Genomic DNA, 15,685 nt, shown 5'->3' on the forward strand with positions numbered 1-15,685 from the left:
TAAAAGAGCGCAGAACTGTCAGCTAAATTAAAGGAAATAAACAATGAACAGAGAGATATAACAAAGCATAATTAACATTTGCAAGGAAACAGTGAGGTTTTAACCTTGCTCTTACACAATTTATTGTTCCCCTATTGTATGCAGTTTAAATATGATTGATCGTCATCACGAAAGGAAACAATTCTTTGCAGTTTTTACTCTAGCTATAAAAATTGGTTTCCAAGGCTACTTGATTTCAGTTTTACACAATTGGCATTTGAAGGCGGGTGTCTAAGGCAGGTTTGACTTTAAGTTATAGGCATGCTTTAGATACAGACAGATGATGTTTACAAACTCGAAAATGCCAAGATGCTATGTATTAACAGCCAATGCAGATAGTTGAAAAGTGATGAATTCGTATCACACACCATCCTAAATGATATTTAAATTTGAACAATACTATTACAGCAGTTTTGTTTTTCTTAAAATCGAACAGAATGTATACATATAGGCTTAACATAAATTTGATATGTAAACTCCTTCTACACTGCAACAGTTCAAACGGAAGTCAAAAGATCATAAATATAAACTGAGATATACACATTCAAGCTAGTCCCTTCCTGTTTTCATTAAAGATAGTACTACAATAACTTCCCGGTACTTGCAATGACGGAAGTTCAAAGTTACTGCGATACTTTGATACATATTCATGAGTGTCAGGCCGAAACGATCACGACTATGTCACTCTTCGCGTATCTTACTTAACCATAGCATTTCCTAACAGCGAAATTTTCCCCTTTGCAGTAATTATGTTGATATTGTAACAAACGGAACAGATAACAGCGTAACTAGAATAAACTTGAAAATGTATATACACTCAAATACTTATACACAGATTATTTCACTTAACAACAAATACTGTCAAAATAATACGACAAAAATATATGTGTTCCTGATGGATTAGAGGCGAGGGAAAGTGGCCACGAATTCAACTGAATTTGAGCATGTTATCTACGGTAAACAGTTTATTTAATAATATGTATGTAGCCTTTACTTATATTTTTAAGCTAAACACCACATGCGTCTCCTGTCATGATGTGTGTATCAAAACTCCGACAGAAACTAATCTCATTTGCTTTTATTAATTATGGACTTTTGTTCAGGTAAACATGAGATTAAATGAACTTATGAAAAAAATATTATCCAGATGGACCATAAGCAAATCGCCAGAGGAAAAATAACTGCATTTGTCAGGCGTTACAAATGGAGTGACGTTATAATGTAAATATTTACCCGATGTGTCCAAAATAATACAAAAACAGGAGTCAATATCACAAATCAATGGCATTTGCGTGATAATGTTTTCAGCCAATGAGGACGTAGAGGAACATGATACCATGTAATACATAATGCGGGCCGACCTTTTTTTTTCTTGTGTATAATGACGACGTGTGGTGGTATGATTTTGTTTTTATTGGAGACGACTTCAGAATAAGACTGTGTTAGCTATCTTTATCTATATATAGATTAAGACTATATATAGTTTAAGAACGTGAATGCAAATGTGTACAGTGTGATATGAACTTAAAACAAGGAAGATTCTAGCACATACATGTATGTTATTGTGGAAAGATCCAATTCTATTGATATTTCTATAATGCTAATTATTTTCTATTAATATATTTTCATGCATATTCTCAATTATTGCTTCATGAAGAGATCAGATCTTTCTGCAATATCCTACAAAATGCTGAAAGCTTTTACAAAAATACGTCATGATAGGTATAATAAGAGTATAAATAAAGGGCAGAAGTCTAGAATTTAAATTACCAGCATACAGGAACAAAATATTCATGCAACCTAGACAAGAAAATAGCATTTAAAATTCATTGTATCGTACATTTATCATTCAAAAAAGTGGTATTGCAAGGTTTTTAGCGCATACCTGATGATTTGATGACAACATGATAATCTTCTTCTGATGAGGACACGAGACATAGAGGACCCCAGTCGCAGACACCGCCAGACTATCCACACGACCACGTGTATCAAACTGGTACACTCTCTCGTGTTTATTGTTGTACAAAGAAACCCACGAACACTTTTTGAAGGAAACATAGATGTAACCACCTTGTGTTGTCGCCAACCTTTCAACAGGTCCACACGATCTTTCACATGGACATGACAGCTCCACCCGGGCGTCTACTTTGATTACAAGCTTTTGAGATGTTTCGTCAGAGGTGTCTTTATCGCATTTAGTTATTTTACCCCACAGGTCTGTGGCCTTTGTTTTGATATTTCCAAAGCTTGACGATGCTCTGATATCAGGTTGATCATGTAATAGTGTACTTGATCTGTCTCTTTTTGTCCTCTTGTTGATATCGTCTATGCTCGTGGATTTTTTTATATCATGATTATCAGGTTCGATTACATTTAATTCATTATTGATATCCAGACCTTCCATTTTGTCTTCAAATTCCATGGAATTACATATATCGCTTTCGCTCACAGATCGCTGGAAAGACAATTTAGGATGATGCATGTTAAGTAGTCCTGGAGCTTTGTTTGAACTTATATCTTTTTGAAGCTGTTCTATTTGTTTCATTTCGTTTTCCAGTTCTCTGAGCTTTAAATACAAGTCTTGTTGTCTAAGTTTAGGCGTATCCAAAATATCGTCCTGTTCATCAGATTTAGTGTCACTATCCTGAATGGTTTCCATTGAGCTTATTGGATTCTTATCATCTAATGAATAGATACTATTAACTTTGAAGTAGCCATCAAAAAACGCACCGGACCTTACAGAACTTGCCGAGTCCGATGGATTCTCCATCGCGTTAAGTTTTGACGACTGTGACGGTGTATTCATGAAACGCGTTATTGATTCCGTAGAATCTATGACTTCAAAACTGTCACTTTGATTTTGATGTCTTTTTCTCGGCAGTGTTGGTAAATCGACACTGTTTGCGGGTTGTAAGGCATCAATACTTTCGCTACATGTACTAAAATCAGGTGTATAAAGTCTGGGTCTTGTGTCTGAATCCAAATCAGAAGATTTCTTGAACAAATCGCCAATAAAATACTTGTCAAGGCTGTCGGACATGTTTGTTTATAATCCAGAGTAAAACTTATGGTGTGTTTCGTCGGTTTCACAACTGCCACTTAGGTGTAATAGGGTACATTCTGGAATGATGTTATCGAATGCATTTCCAGTGCAGACATCCCAGCTTTCTGCTAATTGATTTGTGTCTTCATTGCCGTTTGGAAAGGTCATTAAGTTCACGGTTTCTGGCAGCCTGTATGGAATAGAAACACAGAAAATTAATCAGCAACATACTACATAAATTATGATTACAGAATTTGTCTATAGGAGTTTAGAGTCTAAAACCTCAATTAAATATAGGAATTCATATGCATAATTCGGAAACGAGAACTTTATGTAACATTATGTAAACGTTATAAAATGTCAATAAGGGGTCTTCATGGATATGAGAGTAGTTGTCTTTCCCCGACTAGGAGACATATGGTATACTAAAAGGAATACCAAACACTGACTTCTTATTGACTAACTCTGTATCACTTTTCATCTAAAAACTGTTATCTATTAATGACAAATAAAACGTAATATAATATAAAAAATATAAAAACTAACAATTTTGAAACACAATTGCGATATTCGTGTTATGAGAGTGATTTCACAATTGTAAAATTACGAACAACATTTCTCCGAAATATTCTTACATTAAAAGATTTACAGAAGAAGAATAGTTTTCCCCTTACAATCAATTTTAAGAGTCGTTTTCTGAATTATTGTATTAGTGATCCGTAAATTGTACCTTAACTTTTAACTTTACCACAATATCTTTCACTTATCGCTGATGACTCTCACTATGTATTTGTCTTTCCCTGTACTTAAGGCATTTATTTCTACACATTACCACAGTTTCCAAAACACTGTTAAATACACAAAACTATTTTGTACAATTTGTATGAAACTTTTAAAGAAGACACGTATATTGAACATCTTAAATGAGTATTAATATATCGGTCTTTAACTACCTAAGATCAGTGTCATTTATTGTTTATAATGAGTATGGGTTGTATCGTTTGAAGCCTTCTACTTCTAATCCAATGCCTTTTTTACTACTAGTATTTACAGGTACCGTTTTATACATTGTTTTTTCTAACAAATATCGTTTATACATGAGATAGCACATCTTAATCACTCGTGACTTATGTTTTATATATGATATCATCTTTGCAGGCTTTTCTGTGATATATACACGAATACATTGCGGTCTTCGGTCCTTCCCAACGGTACTTCTAAATGCCCCAAACAATACGATCTTGAACAAATCTTACTTCCACAAAGTTTGGCGATAGAATCATAAACGTATATGCCTGTCTCCTTAAATGGAATACCATCAACTATTCTTTCATCAGTTTTCCATGAAAATAAAAATTTAAAATTAAATGTATATGTCAGATTGTTTTTGAGAAAATATTTGTGAGCTAACATTTTCGAATAAATTCGTCGTATATCGTTTTTTATGGATTTTTTTGTATGTTGTTGTTACTAGGTCGAAAATCACAACGGTATATAAGTTCGGATTTATTATAAAAGTATTTGAGTTAAATAATGAATATCTGACTGCTAATAATAGATTAGCGATTCAGTAGATCTCATTTTATTAATAACACAAAAAGTTTTCCGAAACGAACTCTAGACTTTTCGACAATTATTTACATTGTCGCTACTTTCTACACAAGGCACCGACATCTGGTTGCGATGCAATCATGACTATGGGTTTGAGTTCAAAATAAAGAGATTAAGCATCGAAAAAAGAAGAGAATGAAGCGTAGCGCAAGGGACCCTTGTAGGAAATTGTTTTTCCATACCCTTATATAGTTAATTATATACAGTAAAACACTTTTTGAAGCACAGAAAAGATATCGAATTTGTACTCCAAAATGAAACCCGTTGTAACTCCACAGGACCACTGAATTAGTTTTCTACAGTGAAACACATTAATACATACTGTTCTCCAGAGTAAAATGCTTTTATAGCAAACGTCTAGGGATTAACGAAATTAGTTTTCTACAGCTAAACACTTTTATAGCAAACCTTATGGGGCCTATCCAATTCTTTTTCCACACATACCCCTCTATGTTTGAAATTTATTTCTTTTCAAGCACGATTTCGTACATGTAATAAGTGTGCTCAAACGATGAGTGTCTTACTTAACGATAACTCGCAATGGAATGCTCCAGTATTCCTAAAAGGCACCACACTTACAAATATGTTTAAACGTTCAGTAAGTTGCGTCTTCAATAAATCCTCTAACGTTTACTCTTACATAGTTTGTATATTCGTTCTTTGCTTATTTAAAATAGTAGTATACTTTTGATTAATAAAACAATTGACATACCTGGGATTTGATTTTCTAGTTAGATGTTGTTATTCAGTAAGCTTCCCTTGAGTTGTCAATGGTTTTCTTGAAAGGAAGTGGTGGTGGGTGGTTCGAAACATCATCAAGTAGGTCAGCATTGATATCCTGTATACCATCTTGTCTGGGGATAGCCATGTGTGGCGTTGTGTGGTTGAATATAATCACAAACATAAACTAATGTTCACTTCCGCCAGTTTGTCATTGTAATAAAATTTCTCCTGAAACGTCACTGCGACTTAGACAATATATTATCCTACCAAACTACATATAATATCAATATATATGCCACGGAGTCAATGGCAGGAAAACACTACACGAATATGGGATTATAGTTTACAATCACACATCTCCAGATGTTTACAACGCATGCACAAGTATTAATGATCTTGCATGCTATTTGTATCAACTATATACAACCCCTTGTCGTGAATACACAGTGTACAATGAAGTCATGTGAGAAGGATCACTGCCTAATATTTACAATTCCCGGTAACGTGATCACCAGAATATGTACACTGTTGAAGTATTTGTATACTGGAACAATTATATTGTCGAGGCTAAACAATCGTTGACTGAGACCTCATTTCCGAAACGAATACAACATAGTTTCTATTTCCTTATTTAGCGTAGCGTCGTTCTCTGAAAGGACACTGTAGCATTGCTTTCGTATACATGTGAAAATGGCATTTCGTTAAATCTACTCAAACTGATTTAAATGTTACAATTTACACAGGTCACAGTTTCACGAAAGGTGTCCACAAAATCGATGTCGATTTCGGCTACGCTGTAAGCATATGTACAATCGTTGTTATATATGTAACGAAATGACTCGATTCATCCATACTTACCAACCTGAAGAAAGTATTTAGAAATATAGGAACCTTCTTTCACTTTAGATGTCCTGGTGTCATTCTGATATCGGTAATGTATTTTGTTGTATGATGCATTAATTGAAAGCTTAGTAGGCCTCTTTTCTCACATCACTATAATTGTAACAGCAAGTTCATATCTTACATCTTTGTATCAACAAACCAGTAAACATGATATTTTGTCTTTCTTAATTTCATACATATTGTTTAAAAACGGAGAACACTGAGGAATAAAACTCAATTTACTATTTACAAAATAGTAAATTGGTGTAAATTTGGTATTTACTTATGAATATATGTAATAGAGCGAACAACGTTTATGACGGTTTTCATTAAAGATGTCTGACAATCCGCACCTTATAACGAATACATGAGAGAAACATGTGTGATGATATTTCCAGATGCTAGAACTATCTGCCCCTCCGTATTCATTGACGCCGTTTCAACTGTACGTTTTACTAAACGTTCATCCTTAGTTGATGTCGATGTTTCCTCGAAGGTTCCTAGGTACTCTCCTAGTCGTGTGATTGACAGTGTTCCAGCTCCTCCTTGAACAACGTAGAACGAGCTAACGGGGTTACTTGTAAGAGCATGTACATGCCACAGTGGCACTCCTCCGAGTGAAGAAAACGTCCTCAACATATATCCTCCTTTATCCAAAACAAACAAACATCTCAAACCGAAATCTGACACTAATAAAAGTCCATTCATGTTAATGGTTACCTTTACCGGATATCCGAAATAATTTCCTTTGTTCACAATTGTCCCGGTTTCCTTTGGCGTTTCGCCTTTGAATTGCATCAGACAACTGTCCTTTGAAGGCTCTTCCATATCATGCCCCACAGGCTGAGACGTCATACAGACTATCAGGGTGCCGTCGTACGGGGAAACGGCAATTCCTCGTGGATACAATTTCGTGAAAGAGCGCAGAACTGTCATCTAAACGAATGGACATAATCACAATTAAGATCTGCAAGGAAACAGTGGGATTTTATCCTTGTTCGTACACAATTAATTACACCCCTGATTGCTGTATGCAGTAAGAACATGCTACAGTGTCATCATAAAAGGAAACAATCTCTTGCAGGTTTTACTCTAGGTATGTACAATTGGTTTCAATGGTTACTTGATTTAAGTTTACACCTGACATTTTACGGCAGGTGCCTAAGGTAGGTTTGACTTTAAACTACGGGTATGATATAGTTACAGAGAGGGGTGTCTTCGCCCTCAAAAATTCCAGGTAGTTACATATTTATAGACAATGTAGATAGTTTGTAGTTATAGAGAGGTGATGACCTCGTATCATACACCATCCTAAATGATATGTAAGATTTTAACAATACCGTTACAGGAGTATAACTATTTCCTTAAAATGGAACAGATTGTATAGGTTTAACTTAAATTTGATATGTAAATTACTTCTACATTGCAACAGTTAAAACGGAAGTCAAACGTTCATGAATGTAAATTGAGACATACACATTCAAGTTTGTCGCTTCCTATTTTCAATAAAAACAGTATTACTACAATATATTACAATAATATTCTGGTACTTGCAATGACGAAAATTCAAGGTTATAGCGATAAAGTTCATTTTCACGAGTGTCAGGCCTAAAACACCACGATTAGGTCACACTTCCCATATGTAGTTGTGTTTTTTTTTTATCCGCATTGTTTGATAAAATACAGTTGTGAGATCGCACTTCGTTACACGATGTGCAAAGCTCACACGAAGTGTTCACGGTCTGTGCACGGTCTGTGCACGGTCTGTGCAACGATGTTTGCACGATGTGCGAACGATAGACGACGTTGTGCGATAACAATCGTGGTTGGTGTAAATTTAGGAATGGATTGATAAAAACGGTTTCCTGTTTAAACATATAAACTTGATTTTTAAGTTTGTTTCTTTATTCTAGCTACATCTATATGAATTATTATGATTGTATCATTAAACCATATGGACCATACAAAAATCGTCAAGGGAAACAAACTCAACTAGACAGGCACCTTAATGTTATGACGTTACAATTTAAATATCTATCTGATATTAAAAAAATAATTAAAACAGGAGTCAATATTAGAAATCAATGACATTTGCGTCATAATGATTCAACCGTTAAGAAAATAAGGGAACATGATACCATGTAATAGATAATTCCATGCCACCATTTTTCTCTTGTATATAATGACAACGGCTTTGGAAAGGTATCAACTATCTTTATAATTATAGCAAGGATGTTTCTAAAACATACATGTATGAAAGTGTGGAAGGATTCAATTCTGTTGATATTTTTAATTCCATAATGATGACTATTTCGTACTATTTATTTATCTATTTTCATGCATATGCAAACCAGTCATAATGCAATAAACATAAATAAATGTTTATTTTAGAAAACTGTCCTAATAAAGCAAGTAATTCATGATTTTGAATGGACGAAAAATTGTCAACGCATACCTGAAGATTTGATGACAACATGATAACCCTCTTCTGAGGAGGACACGAGACATAGAGGACCCCGGTCGCAGACACTGCCAAACTATCCACACAACCACGTGTATCAAACTTGTACACTCTCTCGTGTCTATTGTTGTACAAGAAAACCCAGGAACACTGAATGAAGGCCACCCACATGTACCCTCCTTGTGTTGTCACCAACCTTTTAATACGTTCACATGATCTTTCACATGGACATGACAGTTCCACCCAAGCGTCTACTTTGATTGAAACCTTTTGAGATGTTCCATCAGAATTGTCTTTATCGCGTTTAGTTATTTTTCGCCACAGCTTGGTGGGCTTGGTTTTGATATTTTCAAAGCTTGATGATGCTCCCATACTAGGTGGATCATGTTTTGTTGTACTAGATCTGACCTTTTTTGTCCTCCTGTTGAGATTGTCTATGCTTGAGGATTTTTTCATGTCATGATTATTACTTTTGACTGCAATCCATTCATTAGTGATATCTTGACCTCCCATGTTGTCTTCAAAATCCAAGGATACATAGATATCGCTATCGCTCAATGATCGCTGAGAGTAAAACTTAGGACGATGAATGCTTGATTCTTCCAGAGTTTGGGTTGAACTTTTCTGAAGCTGTTGTATTTGGTTTACTTCTTGTTCCAGTTCTCTGATCTTTTTTAAATACAAGTCTTGTTGTCTAGATGTAGGCATGTCCCAGATATCATCTTTTTCACCAGATTCAGTATCATAATCCTGAATGTTTTTAGATGTGACTGGTGGATTTACATCTTCTAAATGAAAATTACTGTTTTCCCGGAAATAGCTTTTCAAAAACGCACTGGACCTTTTAGGCGTATACAACATGGGTCTTGTTTCTGTGTTTTCAAATTCAATGGAATTATTAATATCGCTTTCGCTCACAGATCTTTGAGAGGACAACTTAGGATGATGAATGTTTAAAAGTCCTGGGGCTTTGGTTGTACTTGTATCTCTCTGAAGCTGTTGTATGTGGTTCACTTCTTGTTCTCTGAGCTTTTTTAAATACACGTCTTGTTGTCCAAGTTTAGGCGTGCCCCAAATATCGTCCTGTTCTTCAGATTTGGTGTCACTATACTGGATGGTTTCCATTGAGTTTGTTGGATTCGTATCATCTAAAGAATAGATACTGTTAGCTCGGAAGTAGCCATTCAAAAACGCACAGGACCTTATAGAACTTGCCGAGTCCGACTGATTCTCCATCGCGTTAAGTTTCGACGACTGTGACGGTGTATGCATGATATGCGTTATTGATTCCGTAGAATCTATCACTTCAAAACTATCACTTTGTTTGTTTTCTCTTTCTCCCAGCAGAGTTGGTAAATCGACACTGTTTGCGGGTTGTAAGGCATCAATTCCCCTGCTACATGTACTAAAATCAGGCGTATAAAACATGGGTCTTGTTTCTGTGTTCAGATCAGAAGATTGCTTGAACAACTCGCCAATTAAATACTTGTCAAGGCTGTCGAACATGTTTGTTTTTAATCCAGAGTGAATCTTATGGTGTGTTTCGTCGGTTTCAGAATTGCCACTTAGGTTTAAAAGGGTACATTCTGGAATGATGTAATCAAATGCATTTCCAGTGCAGACATCCCAGCTTGCTGCTAATTTATTTGTGTCTTCATTGTCGTTTGGAAAGGTCATTAAGTTCACGGTTTCTGGCAGTCTGTATGGAATAGAAACACAGAAAATTGATCAGCAGCATACTACATAAATAATATCTACAGAATATGTCTGAAGGAGTTTAAATCATATCTAAAACCTCAATTAAATATAGGAATTCATATCTAAAATTCGGAAACAACCTTGCATTTTTGATTATTATGTTTTGTTTTAAGCATACGTTAATTAAGGTAATCATATTTATGAACGTAATGTAAACGTTATAAAATGTTTATCATTTATCAGGAAAAAGAGTGCTTTGGTACGTTTTGATGAATTTGTAGATTTCTACTTTATCAAAAGTAGAATGACGGACATACACATTAAAATCGGCATATCAACAAACACATATTTGAGTTTTGGCGATCGGAAGTTTTCTTCATTCATAATCAATAAGGGGTCATGGAAATGAGAGTAGTTATCTTTCCTCGACTAGGAGACACATGGTATACTAAAAGGAATATCAAACTGTGCCTTCTTATTGACTAACTCTGTATCACTTTTCATCTAAAAACTGTTATCTATCATTGACAAATAAAACGTAATATAAAAGATAAGACTTACAAAGAAATGCAACTTCATTGAAGTCAATGATTTGCATGTAAAAACTAACAATTTTGAAACACAGTTACGATATTGGTGTTATGAGAGTGATTTGATAATTGTAAAATTACGCACAATATTTCTCCGATTCTTAAGTTAAAAGAATTACAGAAGAAGAATAGTTTCCCCCTAACAATCAATTCTAAGAGTCGTTTTCTGAATTATTGAATAGTAAAAAAGGTAACTATCGTCCATTATATATATAAAAATTGCACAACGAGTGGTTGTTGAATATGGTGAGGTTCTATGGTTGATGTTTATAGTGAGAGTATGTTGTTCACTCGAGTTAATTAATTTTCAAAAGTTACAAAAGACACGAGCTTTGGAAATTAACTAAAGAGAGTGAAATATATAACATACTCAACAACCACGAGTCGTGTGATCTGTTTCTACCACAATCTCAATCGGAAATAGCTGGAGAATTTCCTGATTTTAATAGCATACACATATTTTGTTGACAAGGCTGGCGTAGTGATATGACCCATATGTAAACAGTCACTCATTAATATTAAAAAATACCGGTTTTTTATTACAAATTTAATCATTTTCAAAATTAATGTTTTGGCAATAACTTCGTGAAAAAATAAAATAGATGAACGACTTTGAATATTGAGAGTATGCAATATTACATTAATTAATATAAATTAACCACGAACTATATGCGGGGCGCCAAGTGATGAAGACGAACTAATCGCTGTCAATGTCCAAAACCATAGGCCTGGGACTTTTCTTCGTGAGGTTCTATGGTTGATGTTTATAGCGAGAGTTCCGATATAGACAGGCCCTCCAAATATTGATAATTGGACATGGGGAGAACGAATTTTTTTTCCGACACTGTTACAGATCTTGTTTGGGTTTCACAGAGACATATATTACGACTCTGGGTTTCACGATCTCGACACGAGACGGTATGGAGTCGAAACAATATCGAGCGTCTGTAGCAATTTTGCCTGAAACTAGCGATCAAATCTTTAAGCATCAAAACTACGGAAAGTCATATACCACGTGTCAACAGTCTAAATGTGTATACAATGATCTGAGAGTAGAATAACACAGCGTATTGTGATAGAAAAAGTTGGAAATGCCGTTTGTATTAGTTAACCTTATATTGAACCTTAACTTTTAACTTTTCCACAATATATTTCATAACTTACCGGTGATGAATATCACTATACATTTGTCTTTCCCTGTACTTAAGGCATTCATTTCTACATAATAAAACATTTTCAAAAACACTTTTTAATACATAAAACTATTTTGTACAATTTGTATGAAACTGTCCAGTGCCATCTATAGTTGATAATGCATATGGGTTGTATCGTTTACCGCCTTCTTCTATTATTTGCAGGTACCTTTGTTTTAAACATTGTTTTATCTAACAAATATTGTCCACAATATCAAGAAAATGACATAGCACATCTTAATCACTCGTGACTTGATATGTTTTATATATGATATCATCTGTGCAGGCTTTCCTTTTATATTTACACGAATATATTCCGGTCTTCGGTCCTTTCCAACGGTGTTTCTAAACGCCCCAAGCAATACGGATTTTTTTTACTTCCACAACATTATGCGATAGAATCATAAACATATAGCCATGTCTCCTTAAATGGAATACCATCAACTATTATTTCATCAGTTTTCCATGAATATAATTTACTCTTACATATCATATTTTGTATATTCGTTCTTTACTTATTTAAAATATTAATATACTTTTGGTTAATAAAACAATTGACATACCTGGGATTTGAGTTTCTATTTCGATTTTGTTCTTCAGTAAGCTTCTCTTGAGTTTTCAATGGTTTTCTTGGAGGAAGTGGTGGTGGGTGGTTCGAAACATCATCAAGGAGGTCAACATTGATATCCTGTATACAATCTTGTCTGCGGATAGCCATGTGTGGCGTTGTTTTGTTGAATATAATCACAAACAAAAACTGATGTTTACTTCCGCCAGTTTGTCATTGTAATACAAAATCTCCTGAAACGTCACTACAACTTAATCATTATTTTATCCTACCAAAATATATATAATATTAATATATATGCCAAGGAAACAATGACAGGAGAATACAACACGACTATGGAATTATAGTTTACAATCACGCACCTCCAGATGTTTTCAACGTATGCACAAGTGTTAATGATCTTACATGCTATTTTTATCATCTATACAAACCACTTGTCGTGAATACACAGTGTATAAAATTAATGAAGTCATGTGAGATGAATCACTGCCTCATATTTACATCTCCCGGTAACGTGATCACCAGAATATGTACACTGTTGAAGTATTTGTATACTGGAACAATTCTAAACAATCGTCGACTGATACCTCATCTTCGACTCGGATACAACATAGTTTCTATTTCCTTATTTAGAGTGATGTTGTTCTCTGAAACGACACTGTGTCATTGTTTCCGTAAACATGTGCATAGCGCATTTCGTTAAATCTACACAAATTGCTTTAAATATTACAATTTACACAGGTCACAGTTTCACGAAAGTTCATCACATTGGAACCTTCTTTCATTAATTATGAAAAGTCCTTTTGTTTACAACCAATAACATTTTCTATGTGACGTTTCGATGACTAGTACGATATGTACACTGTCACTTTCATCAGACAAATGACCAGTGAAGCGTATGCACACAAAGGTGTAAAATGTGTACGAGTTGTCCACAAAATCGTTGTCGATTCGGCTACGCTGTAAGCATATGTACAATCGTTGTTTTATATGTATCTAAATGACTCTATTTATCCATACTTCCCAACCTGAAGAAAAAGTTTAGAAATATAGAAACCTTCTTTCACTTTAGAATTCCAGGGGAAAATATTACTGAAGTTGAGGAAGTTTGTCTTTATTATATATTTTAATTATTATAACGTTTTCCTGATTAAAATCTTCATTATATAGGTTTCGTTATGTTTAAGAAAGGTGGTGAAAATAATGCCAGGGCTAGCGTGTATTACACTATTAGAGAAGTGGTTGTGTATATACAAGATTGAAGCCTCATTGGAATAGGACTATTCTGCTCAATCTTTTTCCATTCCACTGTTTTGTGTTTTTAATTTGTTAAAGCATAAAATTAAACAAATATGGACTTTAGTGATAGCCTTTATATGAAAAGACCTGTAAAGTGATATTGAACTTAGCTTTTTTCGACTATTGTATTGTAGGTTCATATAACATGATATTCATGATCACAAAAGTCAATAATTATATAGTGATGTATATGTATATACATGTATAAAAAATAAAACAAAAGACAGATATAGCGTATCTAGGCCTTTCCCGGGTTGACAAATACATGTATATATTAAAGTATTAGTAAAATGGGTGCTTGCGATCCTTCATCTAGCTATAATCGAGGTTGTACATGTACATTTATATCCAACGGCGTTTGTGTATAAGGAAGTATTTAGTACTTAGAGCTGGGGTTAACAAACAAGAACAATCAGATGATTTTCCTTGTGTATTTTGCTTTATAACATATGTACATATGTAGGTACATGAGTACATGATTGAGGTACACGTCACTGTTTCATGCACATTGCAGTTACAATTAAATAATGTCGATTTCTGTATATTTCGGACCTTTATTTTCAAATCAGACCAGCTATATCATCAGGATTTATGACAACTGTTATATTTTTCAGTTTCCATAAATGCAATCTTTGAGGAAATATACGTTTATATTCGCCATTCATCTTTATGAGTTAAAAATAATCCAACACGTAATACATATTTCTAATAATAATATTAAAAATGATATACAACATTTATATAGCGCCCTATATAATTTGTAAAATTACTCTAAACCACCGCTTTACAACATATGGATAATAGTAATAGTTAAAACAAAAACAAAGGCTTACAATCAATTTTATACATTTAAGCAAACAATGTGCACATACACACACACAACATGTAATTGAACAAATACATGACCTCTTTGCAGAGACCATACAATGCAGATGTGAAGAGGTGAGTTTTGATGTCCCTCTTGAATTTGGCCAGGGTATTTGACTTTCTAATAGCAGATGGTAAGCAATTCCACAACGTGACCGAAACCCTCCCAAAGCACTGTTTTCCATAGGTCAGAGTACGATATTTTGGGACACACAACAATGATTCTGACACCGACCGCAGTGCTCGTGACAGCTGATATATGGTAACAAGCTCCGGCATTTTACTGATGAGCTGTTCCATCCAGTGCCCTGTACGTGTGCACCGAAATTTGTACTGCGACCTGTATCGTACAGGTAACCAGTGCAATGAATATAGCACAGATGTGATGTGCTCTCTCTTTAGAGTTAGAGTAACCAGCCGTGCTGCATTGTTCTGGACCCTCTGCTGACGACTAGTTAGTTTGTTAGATATACCACAGAGCAGGGCGTTACAATAATCAAAACGAGAGGTAACAAGTGAATGCACAATCTTGCATGCACCTTCAGTTATAAACTGCCGAATACAGCCGATGCTCCTGATCTAGTATTAACAGGATTTGGCAATAGCGTTAACTTGTTTATCCATGTTCAGTGAGCTATCAACGTATACCCTTATGTTTTTAACAGCTGGAACAGACTCAATAGTTCAAGCACCGACCTTGATCTGGTGAGC

The 15,685-nt window shown here is 34.6% G+C and overlaps 1 protein-coding gene across 2 annotated transcripts in view; it reads right to left on the bottom strand.

Moving 5' to 3' along the window:
* Positions 1–13,412, bottom strand: part of LOC110445810 — a 16,558-nt gene extending 3,146 nt beyond the window's left edge. Inside the window, exons 1-3 of one of the 2 annotated variants that reach the window (XM_021490606.1) lie at positions 12,804–13,412; positions 8,754–10,458; positions 6,765–7,234 (exon numbers count right to left, since the gene is read on the bottom strand). In XM_021490606.1, the coding sequence (XP_021346281.1) occupies positions 6,765–7,234; positions 8,754–10,458; positions 12,804–12,958 (2,330 nt within the window). In that variant the 5' untranslated portion in view covers positions 12,959–13,412. Of the gene's footprint in view, positions 1–6,546; positions 7,235–8,753; positions 10,459–12,803 lie in introns of those variants that run through there. The other variant, XM_021490605.1, reaches the window with a different exon arrangement.
* Positions 13,413–15,685: the final 2,273 nt, after the last annotated feature.

Source organism: Mizuhopecten yessoensis, unplaced genomic scaffold, assembly GCF_002113885.1.
Source record: "Mizuhopecten yessoensis strain PY_sf001 unplaced genomic scaffold, ASM211388v2 scaffold2379, whole genome shotgun sequence".
NCBI classification, from domain to species: Eukaryota; Metazoa; Mollusca; class Bivalvia; order Pectinida; family Pectinidae; genus Mizuhopecten; species Mizuhopecten yessoensis.